This window comes from Amblyraja radiata, chromosome 15 (genome assembly GCF_010909765.2).
Source record: "Amblyraja radiata isolate CabotCenter1 chromosome 15, sAmbRad1.1.pri, whole genome shotgun sequence".
Classification (NCBI taxonomy): domain Eukaryota; kingdom Metazoa; phylum Chordata; class Chondrichthyes; order Rajiformes; family Rajidae; genus Amblyraja; species Amblyraja radiata.
Genome location: NC_045970.1, coordinates 43,651,921 through 43,674,239, shown reverse-complemented (window position 1 = coordinate 43,674,239; position 22,319 = coordinate 43,651,921). Strand labels below are relative to the sequence as shown.

The 22,319-nt window shown below is 43.5% G+C and overlaps 1 protein-coding gene across 2 annotated transcripts; it reads left to right on the top strand.

Moving 5' to 3' along the window:
* The first annotated feature begins 15,767 nt into the window (after positions 1 to 15,767).
* ado (2-aminoethanethiol dioxygenase) lies at positions 15,768 to 18,786 on the top strand. Of its 2 annotated transcripts, XM_033034283.1 has the most exons (2): positions 15,769 to 16,373; positions 16,410 to 18,786. In XM_033034283.1, the coding sequence occupies exons 1-2, from the start codon at positions 15,996 to 15,998 to the stop codon at positions 16,863 to 16,865; spliced, it is 834 nt and encodes a 277-aa protein (XP_032890174.1). In that variant the 5' UTR covers positions 15,769 to 15,995; the 3' UTR covers positions 16,866 to 18,786. The 2 variants fall into 2 exon arrangements, with proteins under 2 accessions (XP_032890173.1, XP_032890174.1); XM_033034282.1 differs by having other exon boundaries at positions 15,768 to 18,786.
* The last annotated feature ends 3,533 nt before the right edge of the window (positions 18,787 to 22,319 follow it).

Sequence of the window (22,319 nt, the reverse complement as noted above, 5' to 3'; positions counted from 1 at the left end):
TAGACAGGTACATGAATAGGAGAGGTTTGGAGGGATATGAGCCAAATGTGGGTAGGTGTGACCAGTGTAGCTAGTTGGATGATGAGGGTAAGTTGGGCCAAAGGATCTATATCACTCTATAACTTTGACTCATGCTCCAGTTACACTGTTCAACATCTTACAACTTTGTTGATTTCCCATTGCATTGGTTCGATAAAGGATTTGTGTAAAACCCATGAATCACAGTCTACCACCATATGATAAATGATCCCTTGCAATGAATTGGCGGTGACACCTTTAGTCGTTTGAAGCTAGCAGCTATGTTTACTGAAAGAGATTACCACAACTCCCCTACAAAGCCTGAATGCTTGGTTGTATCTGTCCAATTTAAGGTGAGCAAAGTGGGAAATATGCCAGTTTTAAAGAGGTTATATGGCCATATTTGAAGATGGGCCTTGTTATGCCCTGCCCATACTATACGTCACAATTGCTCGAATTAAACTCTACCTGCCATTTCTCCGCCCATTTCTGTAACTGATCTATATACCACCAATCCTATAACAGCTTCCTCACAATTCAATTTTGGTGTTCATAAGTCATAGGAGCAGAAGTAGTCATTTGGTCCATGGAGTCTACTCTGCCATTCAATCATGGCTGACCTATCTTTCCCTCAACCCCATTCTCCCACCTTCTCCCCATAACCTTTGACACCCTTACCAATCAAGTATCTGTCAATCTCTGCCTTAAAAATACCCAATGACTTGGCCTCCTCGGCCCTCTGTGGCAATGAATCCCACAGATTCACCACCCTCTAACCAAAGAAATTCCTCCTCATCCTCTTTCTAAAGGTACATCCTTTTATGATGAGGCCATGCCCTCTGGTTCGAGACCCTTCCACTAGTGGAAACTGGTGATGTCTTCAAACTTCCTAACCAATCTATCTACATCTACGTCCAAATGATTTATAAATAACCACAAACAGGGGTCCCTGCACAGGTCACTTCAGAATGCCACTGGTCACGACTTCCAGCCAGAATAACACTCTTCCACCACTACCTTCTTCCATAGGTAAGCCAATTCACAATCCAAGCTACCAAGTCACAGTGGAGCCTATGCATTTTAATCTTCTAGCTTAATCTGGAGGACTTTATCAAATGCCTTTCATGAAGAACATGAAATGCCTTAGTAAAGTCCATGTAGCCAACACCCACTGCCCTACTCTCAATCACCTTTGTAACTTGAAAAATCTCGATCAATTTTGTAAGACATGACCTGCCATGGATAAAGTCATGTGTAGGAAAGAACTGCAGATGCCGGTTTAAATCGAAGGTAGACACAAAATACTGGAGTAACTCAGCGGGTCAGGCAACATCGCTGGAGAGAAGGAATGGGTGACGTTTCGGGTCGAGACCCTTCTTCAGACAGATAAAGTCATGTTTGTGGTTTATCCCATTCTCTTCCAAATTCTCTTCTGAAGAATCCTCTCCAATAGCTTCGTACCACTTAATTGAGGCTCACTGTCCTATGATTTCCTGGGTAACCTCTAGTTTCCTTAAACAATGCAACAATATTGGCTACTCTCCAGTCCCACGTCTGTGGCTAAAGATACAACGATCTTCGTTAAAGTCTCTGAAATCTCCTGCCTTGCCTCTGTCAATAACCTGGATAGATCCCATGAGGCCCTGGTGATTTTATCCAACTTAAAGAGGTCCAAACGCCACCTCCTCCTTGATATCAAACTGTCCTAGACTATTAGTATACCCCACACTGATCTCATTATTCTCCATGTTTTTCTCTTTGGTGAATATAGATGCAAATACTTGATTAATACTTCATCTACAATTTATGACTCCAAGCATAAATACCTTATTTTATCCTTGTTGGAATTGTATTTCAATATTTTTTTCATGTTATTAAATGTTGGAAATATTCACATTTTTCACATTTGAGTATCCTATTCCTGTTGTAGAGTCTCAACCTGAAACGTCAACTATCCCTCTGCCACCACAGATGCTGACTGACATTCTGAGTAGCTCCAGTGATTTAGGCTCTTCACTGAAGATAAGTTAGGTTAAAAACTAAGAGGGCAGGACAGAAGGTTAGAGAGTCTCGAACAAGGCATAGTAACCAGATAAAGGAGCAAAGGTACACAGGATTTTTTTCTAGAATGCTCTACCTTGCAGTGTTGTGGAGGCTAGATCACTAGAGAAATTTAAAGAGGAGGTGGTAAATTGTTGAAAGATCATGGAATTAAGTAGGACATAAAAGAGTGATTGCGTCATAATCGCATCAAAAAATGGGGACCATCTTGCTTATTTTCCTTGTGTTCCTGTTACTTCCAGATCGCTGCGCCTGGAACCAAGAGCTCAGTGTATTTTTTTAAACAAAGATTACACCACTTTTCTCTTCCTGGTGATCTTGTAACCGCCGGCACCAGCAGTGACAATTTGTAACCATATACCATTTTAGAAATAAGTAACCCTTCTAAGTGCTACCATACAAAAACTGACAAAGCACATGGGAAGCAATAGGATAGGTGTTAGCAAACTAAGTTTTAAGCATTTTAAAGAACAAGTAGAGAGGTGGACAAGTTTAAGAAGGAAAATCTAGAGTGCAAGTTATAAACAGCTAAGGACCGTTGAATCCAATGGCCTGACATTCTAAGAAAAACTGTTTCATTTCCAGCCGAGAGTGATTCACTGCCAGGCAAACATACGGTCACTTTATATCAACAGTGGTATTAACAAAGCATATGTTTCACATGTGAATCTGAAAATATGCTGAACTTTGTCCAGCTAGAAAGCTAGATCAGTAACAAAAAGTCTTGGTCTTTAACCCACAACCTTTGTGCACCTGAAGAAAGATCTTACATTTGCAGTAAGTAATGCAGTGACTCACATTTTCAGACACTAGCCAGAGTGACAATCCCTTATAAGTGAACCACTTATAATAGTAAGATTAAACGAGAACTTACCAGTTTGAAGTTTGATCTGTATTTTATGAGGAGTTACGGTGAGGGATTACGTGAAGAACCCGCTCAGTGCGCAGGCGCGGCATACTTCCAAGCAGCGGTGTGGAATCACAGATAGACAGTTATTTGAAGCAAACATAGTAAAGATAAGGAGACATCAATTTATTAGTTTGATCCATATAATGAGGGTGGGGGCGGAGGGCACGTAATCCCTCATCGTAACTCCTCATAAAATACAGATCAAACTTCAAACTGGTGCGTTCTCGTTTAATCTTACTATTTTACTTCGGAGTCACGTGAGTGACTACGTGAAGACTTCAAAGCTCTGTGATTTCAAACCGTGTAACAGTTTTATTTCACTCACTGCCGAAGTTCTTGAGGGAGGAAGTGTTATCGTAATCAACCAATGAATCTATTTGTAGAAAAACACAATGGTATTTTTTAAACAATAACAACAAAGAATTAAATTAAGCCCTGGGCTTAAATTAAATATTTGCAGTCCGTAATTTTGCTACAAATAAAACAGGTTTTGCCAACGGTTTATTATAAAATTTCTGAACGGTCTTTTCCCCCCACCATCCTGCTGTAGCCAGGATGTGGTCTATAGGCATGTCCATTCTTTTAGCCGTCGACATGGATGCTGCCCTGGCGGAATAAAATTCAGGTCCACACTGACATCCCATGTATGGGTGTACCTTGGTCAAGGGGTTAGAGTTGTAAATACCCTTCATTAGTTTGACCACCAGCAGATGGGACCCCATTGCCTGTTGTCCTGGAGCTGGTTTTAAATAGACAGGCATGGCTCTTCTAGCCGTGTTGATGGCTCTGTAGCTGAGTCCTTCATCGTGGTGAAGGTTCGCCAGGAATTCCAGTACGTTGGTAACTGTAGCGGTTGAGCAGGTGGTCCCTTTAGCCAAGCAGTACTTCTCCCATTTATTGATGCTGGACAAGTGCTGTTTTTCAGTGGATGTTCGAAGGGATGCTGACATGGTGTCGATGGTTTGTTCTGATAATCCCAGTCCCAGAAGTGGTTTGTGCAGAATCTGCAACCCAGGAGTTTGACTTTCATGGCACGGGTGGCTTGTGCCCGACACTGGGTGTAAATAACTCTGGGTCACTGGGGATACCATCGGAGTTTCAACAACCATGTCATGAAGTTTTGGGAACCATGGCTGTGTAGGCCAGTCGGGTACTATCAAAATACCTGAAGCAGAGTCCATTTGTATTGTGCGTAGTCCCCAACTGATGAGGCAGAAGGGAGGAAATGCATAGAAGAAGAATTTCCCCAATCCAGCGCAAACGCATCTACCGCTGCTGCCTCAGGGTCTGGTTCCCAAGCGACATACATAGGTATCAGGTGATTTAGCCTTGATGCAAATAAATCGATATCTGGCATGCCATATTGCATGATAACTTTGCAAATTATTTGGGGTTTAATATCCATTGTCATTAAATTTACGTGACCTGGTGTCTGCCACTGTATTTAGCTTACCTGGCAGGTAAGTTACTGATAGCCAAATATGTCTTTCGACACACCATTGCCAAATTGTGTTGACCAAATTGTCGCATGATACCGATTTTATGCCGCCCATATGGTTAACGTAGGCCACCACCGTAGTATTATCTATTTGTAACCGTACATGCAAGTGATGCATATTTGTGCATATGCTTTTAAACCATAAAATTAAGCCAAACATTTTGCCCACCACTGTGGTTATGATATTGCTTCAGTGGGTGACTTCAATGACACGATCATAATTACCTGTATGTCGTTTTGGTGCCTGTACCTTTGCTCTTTGTAAGTTTTGACAGTGCAAAGGTCTGAATTGTGTAGCCGGAAATGCTGCTACCATATTCCCAATTACTCTGTTACTTGTCGAATAGTTGGGAGTACGTGGACCATTAATTGTTGCATGATTGTGCCAATTCAACTGTTTTGTCTCTTGGCAAAGTTACAGTCACGTAGACTGAATTAATTGTGAAGCCCAAGTAGTCCATGATTGTGGATGGCTTCAACCTAGATTTATCTGGATGTAAGACAATCCCATGGTCTTGCCTATTTTCCCATTGGGTAACGCTTTAAATTGCCATAGCTGCCCCATCCAGGTAAATTTCAGGTATCTGCGATGATCCTTGTGAATGGTACTAAATTAGTAAACATCTTTAAGATCAATGCTTGCCATGAAGTATCCTTTGGAAATTAGTTGTTTGGCAGTAACAACCGTTTCCATTTTGAAATGTATATACTTAACAACCATATTTAGTGAAGTTAAGTCAATGATGATGCGACATCCACCATCTTTTTCGGTTTAGTGACGAATATTTGATACGAATTCCAAGGGTTCATGTTTCCCATGATACCCTTTGTAATTAGTCTCACCAGTACAGCTTGTCCCTCTCGTTTCTTTAACGGAGAGGGAAAATACCCTCTGGGGTAAATGTTGAACTGGTGACAATTTTTCTAGTATGAATTGTATTTTGTATCCACTAAGCCATTGAGTATATACTGATCACTTGTGATAGACTCCCGTGCTTCTTAAAACAGGTGTAATCTCCCCTGTTAGTATTAAGCCCCTATTTTGTATACGTTGGTAGGAACCAGACCCACCTACCTCCATGGTTATGGGTATTCTTCTGTTTCCTGTCGGTCCAACGAGTCTTGCACGTTGTCTGACGTGGTGGTGGTATTGGGGGGTGGCGCATTTTCCATGGGGCCTGCTCTGGGCCTTGGCCTGAAAGGCTTACGGGTTTGGCATGCAGGCCCCGAGCTTTCACCAGTACCATGAGGTGGACCCTCCTGGTGGATGCGTTAGAGGTACTGCTGACTGGTTTACGTGTGGTGCTCATTCCAGACCCTGCCCTCTTGCGCCGATATTTTGGACACTTCGTCCAGTTTTTGTGAGGTCGCCGTTCTTTGAGGGCAGGTTTTGTAACTTCCTGAGAAGTTGCGGAGCACTGCGAACAGTAGGTCAGGTGTTTTGCCATACTACCGTGACCCTCTGGAAGAGCATGCGAAAATGATAGCCGACGTCAGGGATATCAAATTCATTTTTTGATATTTTGGCTTTTTTAAAGCGATGCTCAATGTACCCTCCAATAATGGTGGCCACTTTGAGTAAATGCAATTTAGGGGAAGCGTGATGAACTCCAACACCTCATGACTACCTGTCTTGGAGATTTTTGAAAGAACAGGTAGTAAGCTGGCCATCAGTTGAGACTGAAAAGCCATCTCGCCAGTGGTGGAGCCACATAGCGGCCACACCCAGCAGCTCTTCCTGATCCTGTATCTCAAGCATACTCCCGATGTTGTTCAGCCAGTGACCCCTCTTCATGACCAGCCCAGCCCCTGGTCACCCCAAAGCTAACCACACTAAGGAGGAAGCGATGGGCAGTGCCTAGGCACTGTGGAGGGTATGCCTGAACCCCCAGCGAGACTGCCCCTCACGTAGCGTGTCTCGCAGGAGCTCCAGCTCCAGGAGCCGCTCCAGCGGCTCAGGCGGCTGTCTCTCTCCCTGCGGGTGGAGAGACGTCCCCTCCGACAAGTCGGAAGCCACCGGCCGGATGCCTCTTCGGATGGCTAAACATCCAGCCCGCAGCTCAGGCACTAGCGGGACTGGGCTCGGCGCGGTGATGGGGATAGCGGAGCGCCCGGTAATTGTTCCTACCACCTTCTTCTAGAGCTTTTGTGCCTTGTAGTAGCGAGAGCGCCCCTCAAGCAGCGCGTCTCGCAGGCACCTGCTCCGAGAGCCGCTCCAGTGGCTCAGGCGGCTCTCTCTCCCCTCGTGCGGGTGGAGAGACGTCCCGTCCGAAATCGGGAAACACCTGCCGGATGCCTCTTCGGGTGGCTATGCATCCAGCCCGCTGCTCAGGTACTAGTGGGCTGGGCTCGGCACGGTGTCGGGGAATAGCGGAACACCGGGTAAACGCTCCTACCGCCTGTTGCTGCCCCGCTCCCCGACGGAAACCGTTCCTCCTCGAACGGGGGACAGTTTTGTTCCAGAGCCTTTTTCTCTGCCTGTAAAACACAAGCAGAAAAAGGCTCCCCTGTAAAAGAAACCCGACCTCAGGGTACTCACCTGACGGTCCGTTTCATTCTGTAGCGGGAGCGCCTAACTCCCGCTGCAGCCGCTGTTGCACTGCTGGCGTAATGCCGCGCCTGCGCACTGAGCGGGTTCTTCACGTAGTCACTCACGTGACTCCGAAGTAAAATGCAATTCGCATGAAACATATTTGTGCTTTAATATATTGCCAAATTCTAATATTTTGGCCATCTTTTTGCATGCACAAATATTACTTAGAAACAGAATTCCTGTTCAGATTCTAATTAAATAATAGTCAGCCAATAACATTTCCGTATCTAAAATGCAGGAGATAATGTTTTGCTCTATTAGGTTGGAAACATTAATTTGTCCAAAATGTCAATATGTCAATAGCAGTTTTTGTCCAAATCAAATCTACATCCCTTCATAAATTTTAATACAGTGAACCTTATGCATTAAACGTAAATGATAAAAACAATCCAAATATTAGCCCTCAAACCAACTTTGATTTGTCTTGTTATAATGGCCATTTTACTCTCTAACCTCAAAAACACACATGGCTGGAGCTTCTGTTCATTAAAAAAAGCATCTGATTAAAACTTTCCCTGATACTTTGTGAATACAGGTACAAAGAACCAAGAGTTTGCAACGGGTGGGATTGAAAAGAGGGATGATATGCTCTACTTGCAAGCTAAACAATAAGCCTGAATGTCCATAATTTTCAATAGTGAAGAAGTATATCTGAAAACATAATAATTACAGCATGTTCACTTTGTGCTGAGAATCAAGTAGCTAATAAAACCAGAACATTAAATCGGAAGTGGCAGTGATGCAGTTGAACAAAGGGGACAATGACTAGCAGGAATGACGGTGGAACAGCAATGGCTGGAATTTTTGGGCATAATCCGGAAGACGCAGGATTATTTCTTTCCTAAAAGGAAGAAAGATTCTGAGGGGAGTAGGAGGCAACCGTGGCTGACATGAGAAGTTAGGGATAGAATAAAACTAAAAGAAAAGATGTATAGCACAGCAAAGAGTAGCCGGAAGCCAGAGGATTGGGAAACTTTCATAGGACAACAGACGGAAACAGAAAGAAACAAAACGGGCAATACAGGCTGAAAAGATGAAGTATGAAGGGAAGCTGGCCAGGAATATAAAGAAGGACAGTAAAAGCTTCTTTAGATATGTTACGGGAAAAAGAGTAGCAAAGTTAAATGTGGGTCCCTTGAAGGCAGTCACGGGTGAAATTATTATGGGCAACAAGGAAATGGCAGAAGAGTTGAATAGGTACTTCGGATCTGTCTTCACTAAGGAAGACACAAACAATCTCCCAGATGTACTGGAGGACAGAGGATCTAAGGGGGTAGAGGAACTGGAAGAAATTTTCATTAGGCGAGAAATAGTATTGGGTAGGCTAATGGGACTGAAGGATGATAAAACCCATGGGCCTGATGGTCTGCATCCCAGGGTCCTCAGGGAAGTGGCTCTAGAAATAGTGGATGCATTGGTGATTATTTTCCAACGTTCAATAGATTCAGGATCAGTCTCTGAGGATTGGAGGATAGCTAATGTTATCCCACTTTTCAAGAAAGGAGCGAGAGAGAAAACGGGGAATTACAGACCAGTTAGCCTGACTTCGGTGGTGGGAAAGATGCTGGAGTCAATTATTAAAGAGGTAATAATGGGGCATTTGGATAGCAGTAAAAGGATTAGTCCAAGCCAACATGGATTTATGAAAGGGAAATCATGCTTGACTAATCTTCTGGAATTTTTTGAGGAAGTGACAAGTAAAATGGATGAAGGGGTGCCAGTGGATGTAGTGTATCTAGACTTTCAGAAAGCCTTTGATACGGTCCCGCACAGGAGACTGGTGATTAAAATTAGAGCACATGGTATTGGGGGTAGGGTGTTGACATGGATAGAAAATTGGTTGGCAGACCGGAAGCAAAGTGTAGGAGTGAACAGGTCCTTTTCAGAATGGCAGGCAGTGGCGAGTGGAGTGCCACAAGGCTCGGTGTTGGGGCCGCAACTGTTTACCATATACATTAATGATTTGGAAGAGGGAATTAGGAGCAACACTAGCAAGTTTGTCGATGACACAAAGCTGGGTGGCAGTGTGAACTGTGAAGAGGATGTTAAGAGATTGCAGGGTGACCTGGACAGGTTGAGTGAGTGGGCAGATGCCTGGCAGATGCAGTATAATATAGATAAATGTGAGGTTATCCACTTTGGCGGCAAAAACAAGGGGGCACATTATTATCTCAACGGGGTTAGGTTAGGTAAGGGGGAGGTACAGCGAGACCTGGGTGTCCTTGTACACCGGTCACTGAAAGTTGGCGTGCAGGTACAGCATGCAGTGAAGAAAGCTAATGGAATGTTGGCCTTCATATCAAGAGGATTTCAGTATAGGAGTAGAGAGGTTCTTCTGCAGTTGTATGGGGCTCTGGTGAGACCACATCTGGAGCATTGTGTACAGTTTTGGTCTCCTAATTTGAGGAAGGACATCCTTGTGATTGAGGCAGTGCAGCGTAGGTTCACGAGATTGATCCCTGGGATGGCGGGACTGTCATATGAGGAAAGATTGTAAAGACTAGGCTTGTATTCACTGGAGTTTAGATGGATGAGGGGTTCTCTTATAGAAACATATAAAATTACTAGACTAAGTTGGACCCGTTGGGTCCCATGTTCACACGGGAGGGCTGGTCCCCCGACGCAATATTCCACCTCTCCACCAATTCCAATATTGGTGGCCAGTGGGGGGTTTTCTGGAGCTCTGGTATGGGTTCTTGGGGTGGCAGCTCAGTCCCTCAAGCCTGATCTGCTGGCAGCTCACTCACGGCTGGTGGGCTGGCAGTTGATTCATGGCTATTCCTTGAAATTCCATTTCAAGCAGGGTGCAAGGCCACCAAATTCAAATCCATTTTCCTACCATTTCAAGCAGGGTGTAAGGCCACCAAATTCAAGTGCAGTTTCTTACCACTTTGAGCAGGGTGCAAGGCCACCAAATACAGGTGCAGTTTCCTACCACTTCAAGCAGGGTGCAAGGCCACCAAATTCAAGTGCAGCTTCCTACCACTTCGAGCAGGGTGCAAGGCCACCGAATTCAAGTGCAGTTTCCAACCACTTCAAGCAGGGTGCAAGGCCACTGAATTCAAGTGCAGTTTCATACCACTTCAAGCTGGATCCAAGGCCACCAAATTCAGTGTAGTTTCATACCACTTCAAGCAGGGTGCAAGGCAGCCAAATTCAAGTGCAGTTTCATTGCACTTCAAGCAGGGTGCAAGGCCACCAAATTCAAGTGCAGTTTCATTCCATTTCAAGCAGGGTGCATGGCCACCAAATTCAAATGCAGCTTCATACCATTTCATGCAGGGTGAAACCACCATAAAGCCACACCAAACACCAAACTCACAGTTCAGTAGACATTCAGTGTGTTCAGTTGATTCACAGCTCAGACAGAGTCGTGACCTCTCCCTCCCCCATCATGCAGAGACTGAGCCACACCCACACTTCCGGGTTTTATAACCCCTCCCCCTCCCACCGGAAAAGGTGTGGCCTTCATGGTGTGACATTTTTTAAACACTAATAACACTTTTATTTTTTAATTGATGGGAAGAATTCTCTGCACCTGCTGAGCGGAGGGGGACTGAGTAAGATGGCCAAAAATCACAGCCGTAAGTGGTAGCGTTTTATCTAAAATCAATATACAGTGCAAACAGGAAGTAAGTGCATTTGCAGTAGTGCCTTTCAACTTCAAGCCAAAGCACCCAAACCACCATTTGCAGTAAGTAGTGTCTTTCAACTTAAAAGCCAAAGCACCCAAACCACCATTTGCAGTAAGTAGTGCCTTTCAACTTCAAGCCAAAGCACCCAAACCACCATTTGCAGTAAGTAGTGCCTTTCAACTTCAAGCCAAAGCACCCAAACCACCATTTGCAGTAAGTAGTGCCTTTTAACTTCGCCAAAGCACCCAAAGCACCATTTGCAGTAAGTAGTGCCTTTTAACTTCAAGCCAAAGCGCCCAAACCACCATTTGCAGTAAGTAGTGCCATTTAACTTCAAGCCAAAGCACCCAAACCACCATTTGCAGTACATAGTGCCTTTTAACTTCAAGCCAAAGCACCCAAACCACCATTTGCAGTAAGTAGTGCCTTTTTACTTCAAACCAACCGTATTTTCATTTTCAAACCACGTTAAGGGGACTCACCGTTGAGTAGACATGTGTTCATTGTTATTCAGAGCTCAGAGAGACGTGACCCTCTGGCTTCCTCCATCTTGCAGAGACTGAGTGAGGCACACCACTTCCTGGTTTTATAGTCCCTCCCCCTCCCTCCAGCAGGGGCAGCAGAGAGAATGGCAATTAAAAAAAACCCATTGATATCTCTCTGAATTTTTCATCGATGGGGAAAATCCTCTGGTCCAGGAAGGCGGATGTGGGCTCTGAGCGAGGTGGCCAAAAATGACGGGTGTAGGTGGCGCGTTCTCTTGGAAATCGCACCACAGTGGGCCAAAAGCAGTCAAGATCAGACTTTTAGAGATAGATAGATAGATAGATAGATAGATAGATAGATAGATAGATAGATAGATAGATAGATAGATAGATAGATAGACAGATAGATAGATAGACAGACAGACAGATAGATAGACAGATAGATAGATAGATAAATGGACTGGACAAGCTAGATGCAGGAAAAATGTTCCCTATGTTGGCCAAGTCCAGAACCAGGGGCCACAATATTAGAATAAAGGGGAGGTCATTTAAGACTGAGGTGAGAAAACACTTTTTCTCCCAGAGAGTTGTGAATTTATGGAATTCCCTGCCACAGAGGGCAGTGGAGGCCAAATCACTGGATGGATTTAAGAGAGAGTTAGATAGAGCTCTAGGGGCTAGTGGAGTCAAGAGATATGGGGAGAAGGCAGGCACGGGTTATTGATAGGGGACGATCAGCCATGATCACAATGAATGGCGGTGCTGGCTCAAAGGCCCGAATGGCCTCCTCCTGCACCTATTTTCTATGTTTCTATGAATGTCCACACCACAGGAAGAAGTTTCTCCGGCTGTCACCAGTTTCTCCTGTCTCCTCATGGCAACTGGCATTGGTATTAGTTTATTATTGTCACACGTACAATACCGCAAAAAGCTTTGTCTGTGTGCTATCTAGTCCAATTATTGTATACTGTATGTGAGTACAATCAAACAAGTACAAAAGGCAGTGCACAGAAAAAATTACTAGTGTAGAATATGGTGCAGCATTAAACCATCAGTTAGAGAGAAAGTCCAAGGTCCATAATGAGGTAGTTTGGAAGATTGGGACTAAACTTATATTTCAGTAGTATAATAACAATAGTTAAGAAGCTGTTCCTGAATCTGGTGGTATGTGCTTTCAAGCTGTTGTTCTGCCTGAATTATAATTATGTTATGAGGCAGAGTGAAGCTTAGATGGAGTCAATCGTAGGGAGAATAGTCTGTGTGATGGACTGGGCTGCTCTCTGCAATTTCTTTGCAGTCTTTGGCAGAGCTGTTCCCAAACTGAGCTGAGATATATCCCAATAAGATGCTTTCTACAGAACATCTGTAGAAGTTGGGAAGAGTTTTTGGAGACATGCAGAAGTTCCTTAGTCTTCCAAGGAAGTGGAGGCATTGGTATGCTTTCTTGGCCATAGTTTCAATGTGATTGGTACAGGACAAATTGTTGGTGATAATGACACCAAGTAATTTGAAGCGCTCAAACATGCACCTTTGATGCAGACTGGGGCATGTGCAGCACCTTGTTTTCTGAAGTCAATAACTAGGTCCTTTGTCCTGCTGACATTGAGGGAGAGGCTGCTGTCTTGACACCAGGTTAGTGGCCCCATAGCAGAAGCATCCACGTCGCAGGGCTGGAAACTGGAAGTATCCGGAGCTAATTCTGCTACCACTATCATCTATTGTGACAAGTGATGGCTTCTACTGATTGTCGCCGGAAGCTTGCGTCCTTTTCAGGACGGACGATGACAGCGAGATCAACATTTGTAACAAGATGGACACGAAAAGAAGAAGACCACGTTAGTAAGCTGTACTCCATCTCATCATTGTTTGAAATCCTGCCACTGCTATGGTATAATCTGCAAACTTGTAAATGGAGTTAGAGCCCAATTTGGCTACACAGTCATGAGTGTATAGCAAGCATAGAAAGGGGCTGTTATCACAGTCTTGCGAGTCCACAGCACCAGAATAGTATAACAAAAGCCTCACACAAGCAACTGAAATTCTGATGAATTACATTTTAAAGTACATTAAGAGAAAGAGGGTAAGTAGAGAGAGAATAGTGACCCTTAGGGACCAAACCAGTCCTCTTTGGGAGGAGCTGAAGAGATGAGCAAGGTCTTAAATGAGTATTCTCCTCTGTATTTACTGTGGAGAAAGACTTGAAGACGAGAATTTAGGACAATTAATGGAGATGTATTAAGGACATCTGTATTAAGGTTGAGGGGGTATTGGGCACCCCAAGGCATATGAAGGTAGATAAATCTCTCGGGCATGATCAGATAAATATGGGGACACTAGAAAATAAATCAATAGGAGCCCTGACGATGATATGAATCATGGTGAGGTGCTGGATGACTGGAAGGTGGCTAATGTTGTGCCGCTATTTAACAAAGGCTGGGAACTAGACTAGTGAGCCTAACATCTGTGGTGGATAATTTACTGGAAAGGATTCTGAGGGATAAGATACATATGCATTGGATATACTGGGGCTGATTAGGGATATTAAGCTAATATCAAATGTCAAACATTGCACCAGCATATCGGAGGTGCCAAGACATGATTAGAGCCTCAAAAATAGACACACAATGCTGGAATAACTCAGCGGACCAGATTGCATCTCTAACTAATTTCAGGTAATCCAAGTAAGATTGTTTCATATTTGTTTCAGAATGCTTCAATCTATAGGGAGGTTTCACAGCAGTCGGGACACGACCCATGACCCGTATTGTTGCTGCGCTACTCCAAATGGATTACATGCGATGTACTGCAGGTAGGCACTTACCATTGTTTCCAGCGTAGCGGGCCCGTTAAAACCCGCCGAAAATGTCAATTTTTTGCGCTGCAAATAATTATGGAAATCGGGATAAGCGTGTGAGACATTTATCCTACTTCAGAATTCCAAAAGTGAGAAGAAATGACGGTAAATAGAAGTGAGAGCTGAAGGGACAACAACAGACAGAGTGCTTAGCGAACATTGGCCGTTTGCTCACGGCATTTCATCAACTAAGGCATTGTTTGTGTTTTTTCTTGATTTCTTTGGCATCTAAAAAGTTTCAGAAGTGATAAATCTGGCTGTAAATTTTTTAAATCGCCCATGGTTCTCAAGTGGGTTTTTACATACAAAATGAAAACGCATCTGAAGAAAATTTTACAGCCAGATTGATCACTTCTGAGACTTTTTAGATACCAAAGGAATCAAGAAAAAACACAAATATTGCCTTAGTGTTGATGAAATGCAGTGAGCAAACGTGATAATTCCCAATATTTTCAATTACGATATCTGCACGGCCAATGTTTACCAAGCACTTTAGCTGCTGTTGTCCCTTCAGCTCTGCTTCTCTTTATCTTCATTTCGCTTCACTTTTGGAATTCTAATGGATGATCAGCCATGATCATATTGAATGGCGGTGCAGGCTCGAATGGCCGAATGGCCTACTCCTGCACCTAATTTCTATGTTTCTAAAGTTGGGTACATGTCTCTCACACTTACCCCGACTTCCACAATTTTTTTCAGCGTAAAAATTCAACATTTTGGCAGTTTTCAACAGGTAGGAAAGTACGCGTTTCTTGCATTAATAACATATACCGGAAGTGACGGATGTCCTCCAGATGGATTGAGCGGCTCCGAGCGTCAAGCCCTATGACCCAGTGACCTTACGTGCAACCCCCCTATAATAACTGAACATTTATTTCAGTACTCTTAAATTTTAAGAAAGTTATGGGCTTTTGACTGTCCTTGATCACAGCTTTTGAGTTAAGTCAATGGAAAAGCAATAGGGAACAAGATGCTAATTTCCGAGTATGAAAATGGCCATAACTGTTTTAATACTGAAGATATGGAAGTGAATTAGGTGTCAAATTAAACTTTTTTATGCTTTATCTGATGGGAATAAAATTTTTAAATCTCAAAATGTTGTAACATTGCTACCTATGTGGTGAAGTGGAGAGATAAAGAACAAAGAATGAATGATATGCAGAAAAAGTAACGATGATAAAGGAAACAGGCCATTGTAAGCTTTCCACTGACTGGTTATTTTAGCACGCAACAAAAGTTTTTCACTGTACCTCGGTACACGGGAGAATAAAACGAAACTAACTGCGATGAGAGATTATTACTGCAGCCGACTCCTGCGGCGTGAGGCGCCTCAGACTCACCTCAACAGGGGACGCGCTGCGGTGTAATAACGGTCCCCAGCCAGTGCTCGTGGGTTTAACGTCACGGCCAAGGTGGTGGACCTGTGACCCGCGGGCACGCGCGGGGCGTGACGGGAGTTGTAGTTCCCGTTGTCTTGGGGGAGGTGCACGCCCATCCTCAACAGGGGACGCGCTGCGGTGTAATAACGGTCCCCAGCCAGTGCTCGTGGGTTTAACGTCACGGCCAAGGTGGTGGACCTGTGACCCGCGGGCACGCGCGGGGCGTGACGGGAGTTGTAGTTCCCGCTGTCTTGGGGGAGGTGCACGCCCATCCGACCAGCGTTTGTCCCTGTGACGCACAAGGTGGGGAGGGGACTGGGACTGGGACTGACTGCGCGTGCACGCGGCTGCGAGCGAGCGAGCGAGGGCGCGAGCGCGTCCGTTGCAGGCGGGCGCCGGGTCAGTCGGTCGGCGGGAACTGAGCGGATCTTCGTCCCGCCGTTCGCGTTGCTGAGGCGGCGAGAGTGAGAGGGGGAAGACCGACTCACCCCCTCCGAGGAGGAGGAGGAGGCGGTGGTGGAGACTCTGAGAAGGGGGAGAGGGAGCTGAGGTACTCCGGACCATGCCTCGGGACAACATGGCTTCCTTGATCCAGAAGATCGCCCGTCAAGCTCGCACCACCTTCAAAGCGCTGCCGCCGGCCGACGCCGGCAGCTTCCAGGCCAATCTGGCCAAACTGAGCAAACTACTGGAGAAGATCCAGGCCGAGGATCTCAACCTGGGTCCCCGGAGGAACGGCGGGCCGCCTCCGCCCCAGCTCGGAGCTCACCAGGGACCCCCGGTCACCTACATGCACATCTGCGAGACCGACTCTTTCTCCATGGGGGTGTTCCTGCTGCAGAGCGGCTCCTGCATCCCGCTGCACGACCACCCGGGCATGCACGGCTTGCTCAAGGTGCTCTACGGCCAGGTGGCGATCAAGTGCTTCGACAAGGAGGAGGAAGAGAAGGAGGAGGAGGAGGAGGAGGACGAGAAGGAGGAGGAGGAGGAGGAGGACGAGAACGAGGAGGCGGCGGCCGGATCTGGTGCGGACGTGCAAGGCGTGCAGTTCAACCCGCCGCTGTTGCAGTGCCAGCGAGCGGCGCTGCGGAGGTCCCTGCGGAGGTCGAGCGACGTGCTGAGCGAGGCGAGCGACCCATGCCTGTTGACCCCGGTGCAGGGCAACATGCACCAGATCGAAGCGAGGGACGGGCCAGCCGCCTTCCTGGACATACTGGCGCCTCCGTACGACCCGGACGAGGGAAGGGACTGTCACTACTTCAAAATGCTGCAGGTGTCGGAGAACGCGGGCGATGACAGCCCCGAGTCGCCTCAGCAGCAGCAGCAGCAGCAGCAGCCGTCGCAACCCATCTGGCTGCTGGAGGTGCCTCAACCAGCCGACTTCTGGTGCGGAGGGGAACCTTACCCTGGTCCCAAGGTCTCCCCTGACTGAACGGCTGGCAGTTCTTGCTTTCAGATCATCACCATCCATGGTGTCTTTATCTCCTTCCTCTCTCTCCCTGTACAGTGATGAATTATCAATGTGCTTTTTACAGATTCGGCCTTGTTTTTGCATCTTTGTCCAAGTAATAGACACCCCAAATTACCACTGAAGAATAGGACGCTTTAAAGCCTGGAGTTCCTTGGTAAAACTGAGATATGTGTGTGATCGTGCACGCATCTTGGCTTGCCCAGAAGTTATTTCGAGACTCAATTTAAGGTCTGGCCTAGCACTTAGTGGCATACATCCTACTACATACATTTACCAAAATTTGGGTGCTATTTACTTATTAAACGTTAATCAACTTATACAGACTGTATTAAACACTCATTTCTCTTGCCCACTTCATAATTAATTTATTCAAATGGTTGTGTATACTTTTAGTTTTGCCCATAGAATGGGAACAGACTATTTTTCCAGTAAGTACTTAACACCACTGGTAGCACACACTGCTAACAATCAGACTTTTTGGATACATTGGACCAAGTGGTGTTTCCCTCGTTAAGAACCATTGAACATCTTTAAAGTTGTCGTCAATCTAAACATTTGGCAGACACCAGAAAATGCAGGCCCACAAACTTGGAAGATTTTTGTCATTGTCAATTATAACAATTGCATGCAGAATAATCCAAGCAAAAATTCATTATCTTCATTAAATGTACTTTCAGCTGAATCTGACCGTTTTAAAAAGAAAGGAAAAGGGCATATTGAGAGGTTAATGCTCTAATGGTTGCCAGCATGAGGCCCTGTGTTTGTATTAAAGGTTACTGCGATGCCACACAAGTGAAGAGTCTGCATTCTCTCATAACGATGATCTCAGCACAGTGGCAGCAGGTTGATTCAAAGCTCTGTGTACTTGGATAGTATCTGGGCATCTAAGGTAGTGGAATTGATGAGGGAATTTTATATGACCAGTAAATCACTTGTGATCTTACACATCATATATGTTTTAAAAACCACTTCCATTTAAAAATATATAAAACCTTTTGTTGGTTAGTATTTAATTGTTATCAGATCCATTATTCAATAGCATAATCAACAGATTTGATACGATTCGAACTTGAACCTGTGAAATTCTTCTTCATTATAAGTATTTATAATGGACAAATACACAATCTTTATCTAAACTGGGGCTGGATTTTCTTGTATTCTGCTGAGTTACTCCAGTTTTTTGTGTCTACTGCTCGTAATGCATGTCCTAATACTTTAGAAAAGCTAATGGTCTTATGAAGAGAAACAAAGCCAAATAATTGCTTTATAGCATAAGAAACAACTGTCAACATCAGGTTCAACATGGCCATAATTCTCAAACATAGCTTAAGATTTAGTATATCCATCCATTATTTGACAGTGCACGATAAATACTCGATACTCATCTCAGGAAATGTTCCTTTCAGACCCTTTTGCTGAAAGACTTCTTTCTAAAACTTAACAGTTCTCCAAACTAATGAAAAAGTTTATTTTTACTGTATTATTAGTTATGTTTTTAATCACGGTGCCCTTCTTGGAGGGGTACAAATATTTTGCTGTCCTTGACGATGCAGAATCTGAATTATCATTTTAAAAAAAGTTTCTGAAAGATCACCATGTAGTTTTGCATGCTATGGGATTGTAACCGATCAACCAATATATTAGCTGAACTGCAGCAATCTGACATTGCAGGTGTGAAAATTATTTCCTGTTAATTTCATTCACGTGTGAAATTTGATTTCTGATCAACTTGGAATCCAACTGGTTTGTCCAGATTTCAAGTAAAAATCATTTAACAACTTGTATTATTATTTGGTTGTACCATTTCAAAAGTACATGGGAGAAGACTATTCAAAATATTGGAAAATATTAAGAGCAATAAAACATTGTGTGATTTTACTAATGCTGTATTCTGCAGTGTAAATTCTTAAACTTTAAGCATGCAAAGCAGCATCCAAAATCTAAGATACACGCCTATTTCATAATTAAGTTCTCAAATAATAAAACTTGCACTGACCAGATTGGGTATTTCTGGAAAGTAACGAGTTTTGGTGCATAAAGACTGGAGATTTTGCCCAAAACCATTTGAGTTGTGCACATAAACCAGAAACAGTGCTGGATAAAAGAATCGTAAAGAAAGTATGAGCTTGCTGTAACCCATGCTAAACAGCACATTTAACAATGAGAAAGCTCACACTATTCTAATGTACGCATTTGTAACATCTTAAAAGAAGTTCAACCAAATTATTCAGACAGGATCTTCCCTTAATGAAGCCACGGTAACTGCCGTGGATCTCTCCAAGTGCAGGTTAATCCTGTTCCTCAGAATTTTTTCCAATAATTTCCCTGCAACTGATGTTCAAGGCACTGGCAAAATTACCTGCCTTATCCTTGCTCTCCTTGAATAAAGATGCCATATTCGCATTTGTTTTCCAGTCATCATGCATCTCATCTGTGGCAAGATAAGATTTAAAAATTCTGGTATTTTCCTTCATCTTCCCCTCCAATCTTATTTTGAGCACTTCAACCACTGCTCACACCTTTGCCCTCCTAATTTATTATTTACATACATCCTTACGCATTTTACACTCCTGTCGGGCCTTTCCTGTTTCTGGTTCTCCAAACCTTCCATCAGCTATCATGTCTCACCACTACATACTGAACCTAGTGCAGTGTTCCTGTCTCATCTGGTTGTCTTTCTTCAGCCTGCATTAGACCTTCCCATTTATTGTACCATCCATGGCAAAAGTTTCAATTGTACCATCTCTTGATAATGAATGTTCTCGCAGAAGTCTTTCAATGCCGCTATATCTGAAAAAATATAATGGAAAATACTGGGAAGACCTGAAGGATAGGAAAGATGGTATGTTAGCATCAAATTTTGTTCTCACCTGAATATAGTTGCATAATTTTACAACTAACATTTCTAATAAGTATTTTGCATACAATCAGTTTCATATTTAGTGTTTATAGAATGGACCAGAATAGCTACAAACGAGAAGAATGGACAACAACTCATGATGTTATCCTGCTAGGCACTTTGCCCCAAGCACGTATCATCCACACCCATTTTTAAATACCATGGGGTGAAACAAATGCTTCTTTCATTCTTGTTCTTCATCATGGCCTGATAGAGATTTTAAAGTTTCATCTCCTTGTGAGCTGACATGAAGTTCTTTAATGTGTTCTGCCTTTCCGTCATATTATCCCTCAGCATTTCTAATATATTCAATCTAGTGAAGAAACTTTGTTGTCAATAAGCAGAAGAAATGATTTGATTTTGAAAATGGATAGACTGCTGGTAGCTTCAGCAAGTGAGACTATTATGCATGGCTTAAACTGCTAGTTGGCACAGTCGGCTCTGTTTTATTTAAGGAACACTTGTGAAAAATCATCAGGCCATTGTGAACCTTAGCTGGTAAGGGACTGAAACGGTACTTACATGGATCATGTACACGGACTTTAGCTTAAAGGCAGAAAATCCTATTTGTGGAAAAGAAACAGGACGAACCCTTCTGGTCGAAGACTCTTTGTATTTCCAGCATGTTCTGTTCATATTTTAGATTTCAAGCATCTGCAATTGTTTTGACTTTACCTTAATCTGGTATTTATTAGGCTATGTCATAAATTTAAGTTTTAATTTAGCACATTTCAAACATTGTCTGATAATTTAATAATCATCCAGCAGTCATTACTATGGACTGGTTATGTTTGTTTGAGTCAATGAGAGTGTAGTCTAATGGGCCTGTCCCACAGGCGATTTTTCAGCAGACTGCTGGTGACTGTCAAGTTGATAATGGTACAATTGAAGTTTTCTTCCGTGCCGTGTGGATTTTTTAGACAGTGCTTCCCCCGCTTGCCCAGTCCAAAAAATTCACACGGTGCAAAGCCAAGGTGATACAGACACACACCGCGATGAATAGGAAGGTTGACACTGTAAAAATACGGCTAAAGCACTCCCTACAGTAAGTCCTTTAAAAGAGGGAGGAGAGGGGGGAGAAGGAGTGAGACAACTTTTAAGAAGCCAGAGACACACGGCTGTGAAGCTCGGTGGACATTTAACATTACCGGTCGGTTATCCTTGGTTCTGCGAATTACTGCTTTTTTTTCCCAATGAGCCAAAGAAATTCACCGGTCAGCACTGGCTACAACCTCCGAGAACCTTCAAGCTCCTGGCAACCCATTAGGACCTCCTGGTGACCCACCTATGGCTCGAGAATTCTCGCTACTCTTTGCCGACTAAAAAGGCACCTAAGGGACGGCCATATGTGCATGTTACAAAATTTGAGATTTAAAAATCAGTCTGTAATTTCCCTCAGATAAAAAAATAGTTAATTGACACGAATTCACTTCAATTCAGTATAAAAAGTTCGGCATTTCATACTCGAAATGAGCATCTTGTTCCCTATTGATTTTCTATGGACATAACAAAAAAGTTGTGATCGTGAACAGTCAAAAGCCCATAACTTCTTAAAATTAAGAGAACTGGAATGAAATTTTCAGTTATCATAGATTGAAGCATTCTGAAACAAATATAAAATATCTTACTTGGATGACCTGAAATTAGAAGCATATAATTAGTTAGTTACCTAATTGTAGCTAATTTCAGACTTCAATTACTAGATCTAACATCTATCCATTTCTTAATAATATTAACATTTTAAATAGCCTAAATGTCCAAATAATATTCACAAATATTCACAATAAAACATGATTTTAAATCTCATTTACATTAATTATAGACCAAATGGAAGGAATTCAGTGTTCAATTGCTGTAAATAAATGCCCATTTAAATCAGCTTCTAGTGGGATCCTGTGGAACGCGCTGGTTTAGAACATTCACATTGCGGTAGATTTGTGCCCCAAATGCCCAGAAAAATACTGCGCGATATAATGGGGCCAAATTGAGCTACTCGCAATATTAAATTTTGTATAAAGGGATCTTTAGAAGCCCTTTTTAATGTAAAAATATACAACCTAACTTCTGCTATTTGCTTTATGAGACTCTGCGGTTGCTGGCGGTCGCGGGTTTAGAGATTGATTTTTAAACTACTATAACTATTATACGAGGCCTTTAAACCTAATAATAGCTTTTGCGACGGGGTCTTCCAGCGATTTTTCGTTAATAATTAACTAGGCTGAACATCTTCGATTTGAACAGCCTAGAGAAAATCGCGTTTTTAAACCCGCCCCCTCTAAACGGCGCCAAAATCGCGCACACCCGCAACGGCAGATTTTCAAAGACGCTTCAGGTAGGCTTTGCAACATACCTACATACTGCAACCATGTCAGGAAGGATCTCCGTTCCGACAAATGAATATTGGAATTGCACTACTCTTCTGTTTAATTTAATAAATAAGAATACAAATTGAGACAATTATAATGGTTTACATTATTTTCAAGATGGTCACTTTAAAATAACCCGTTTTCTCTCTC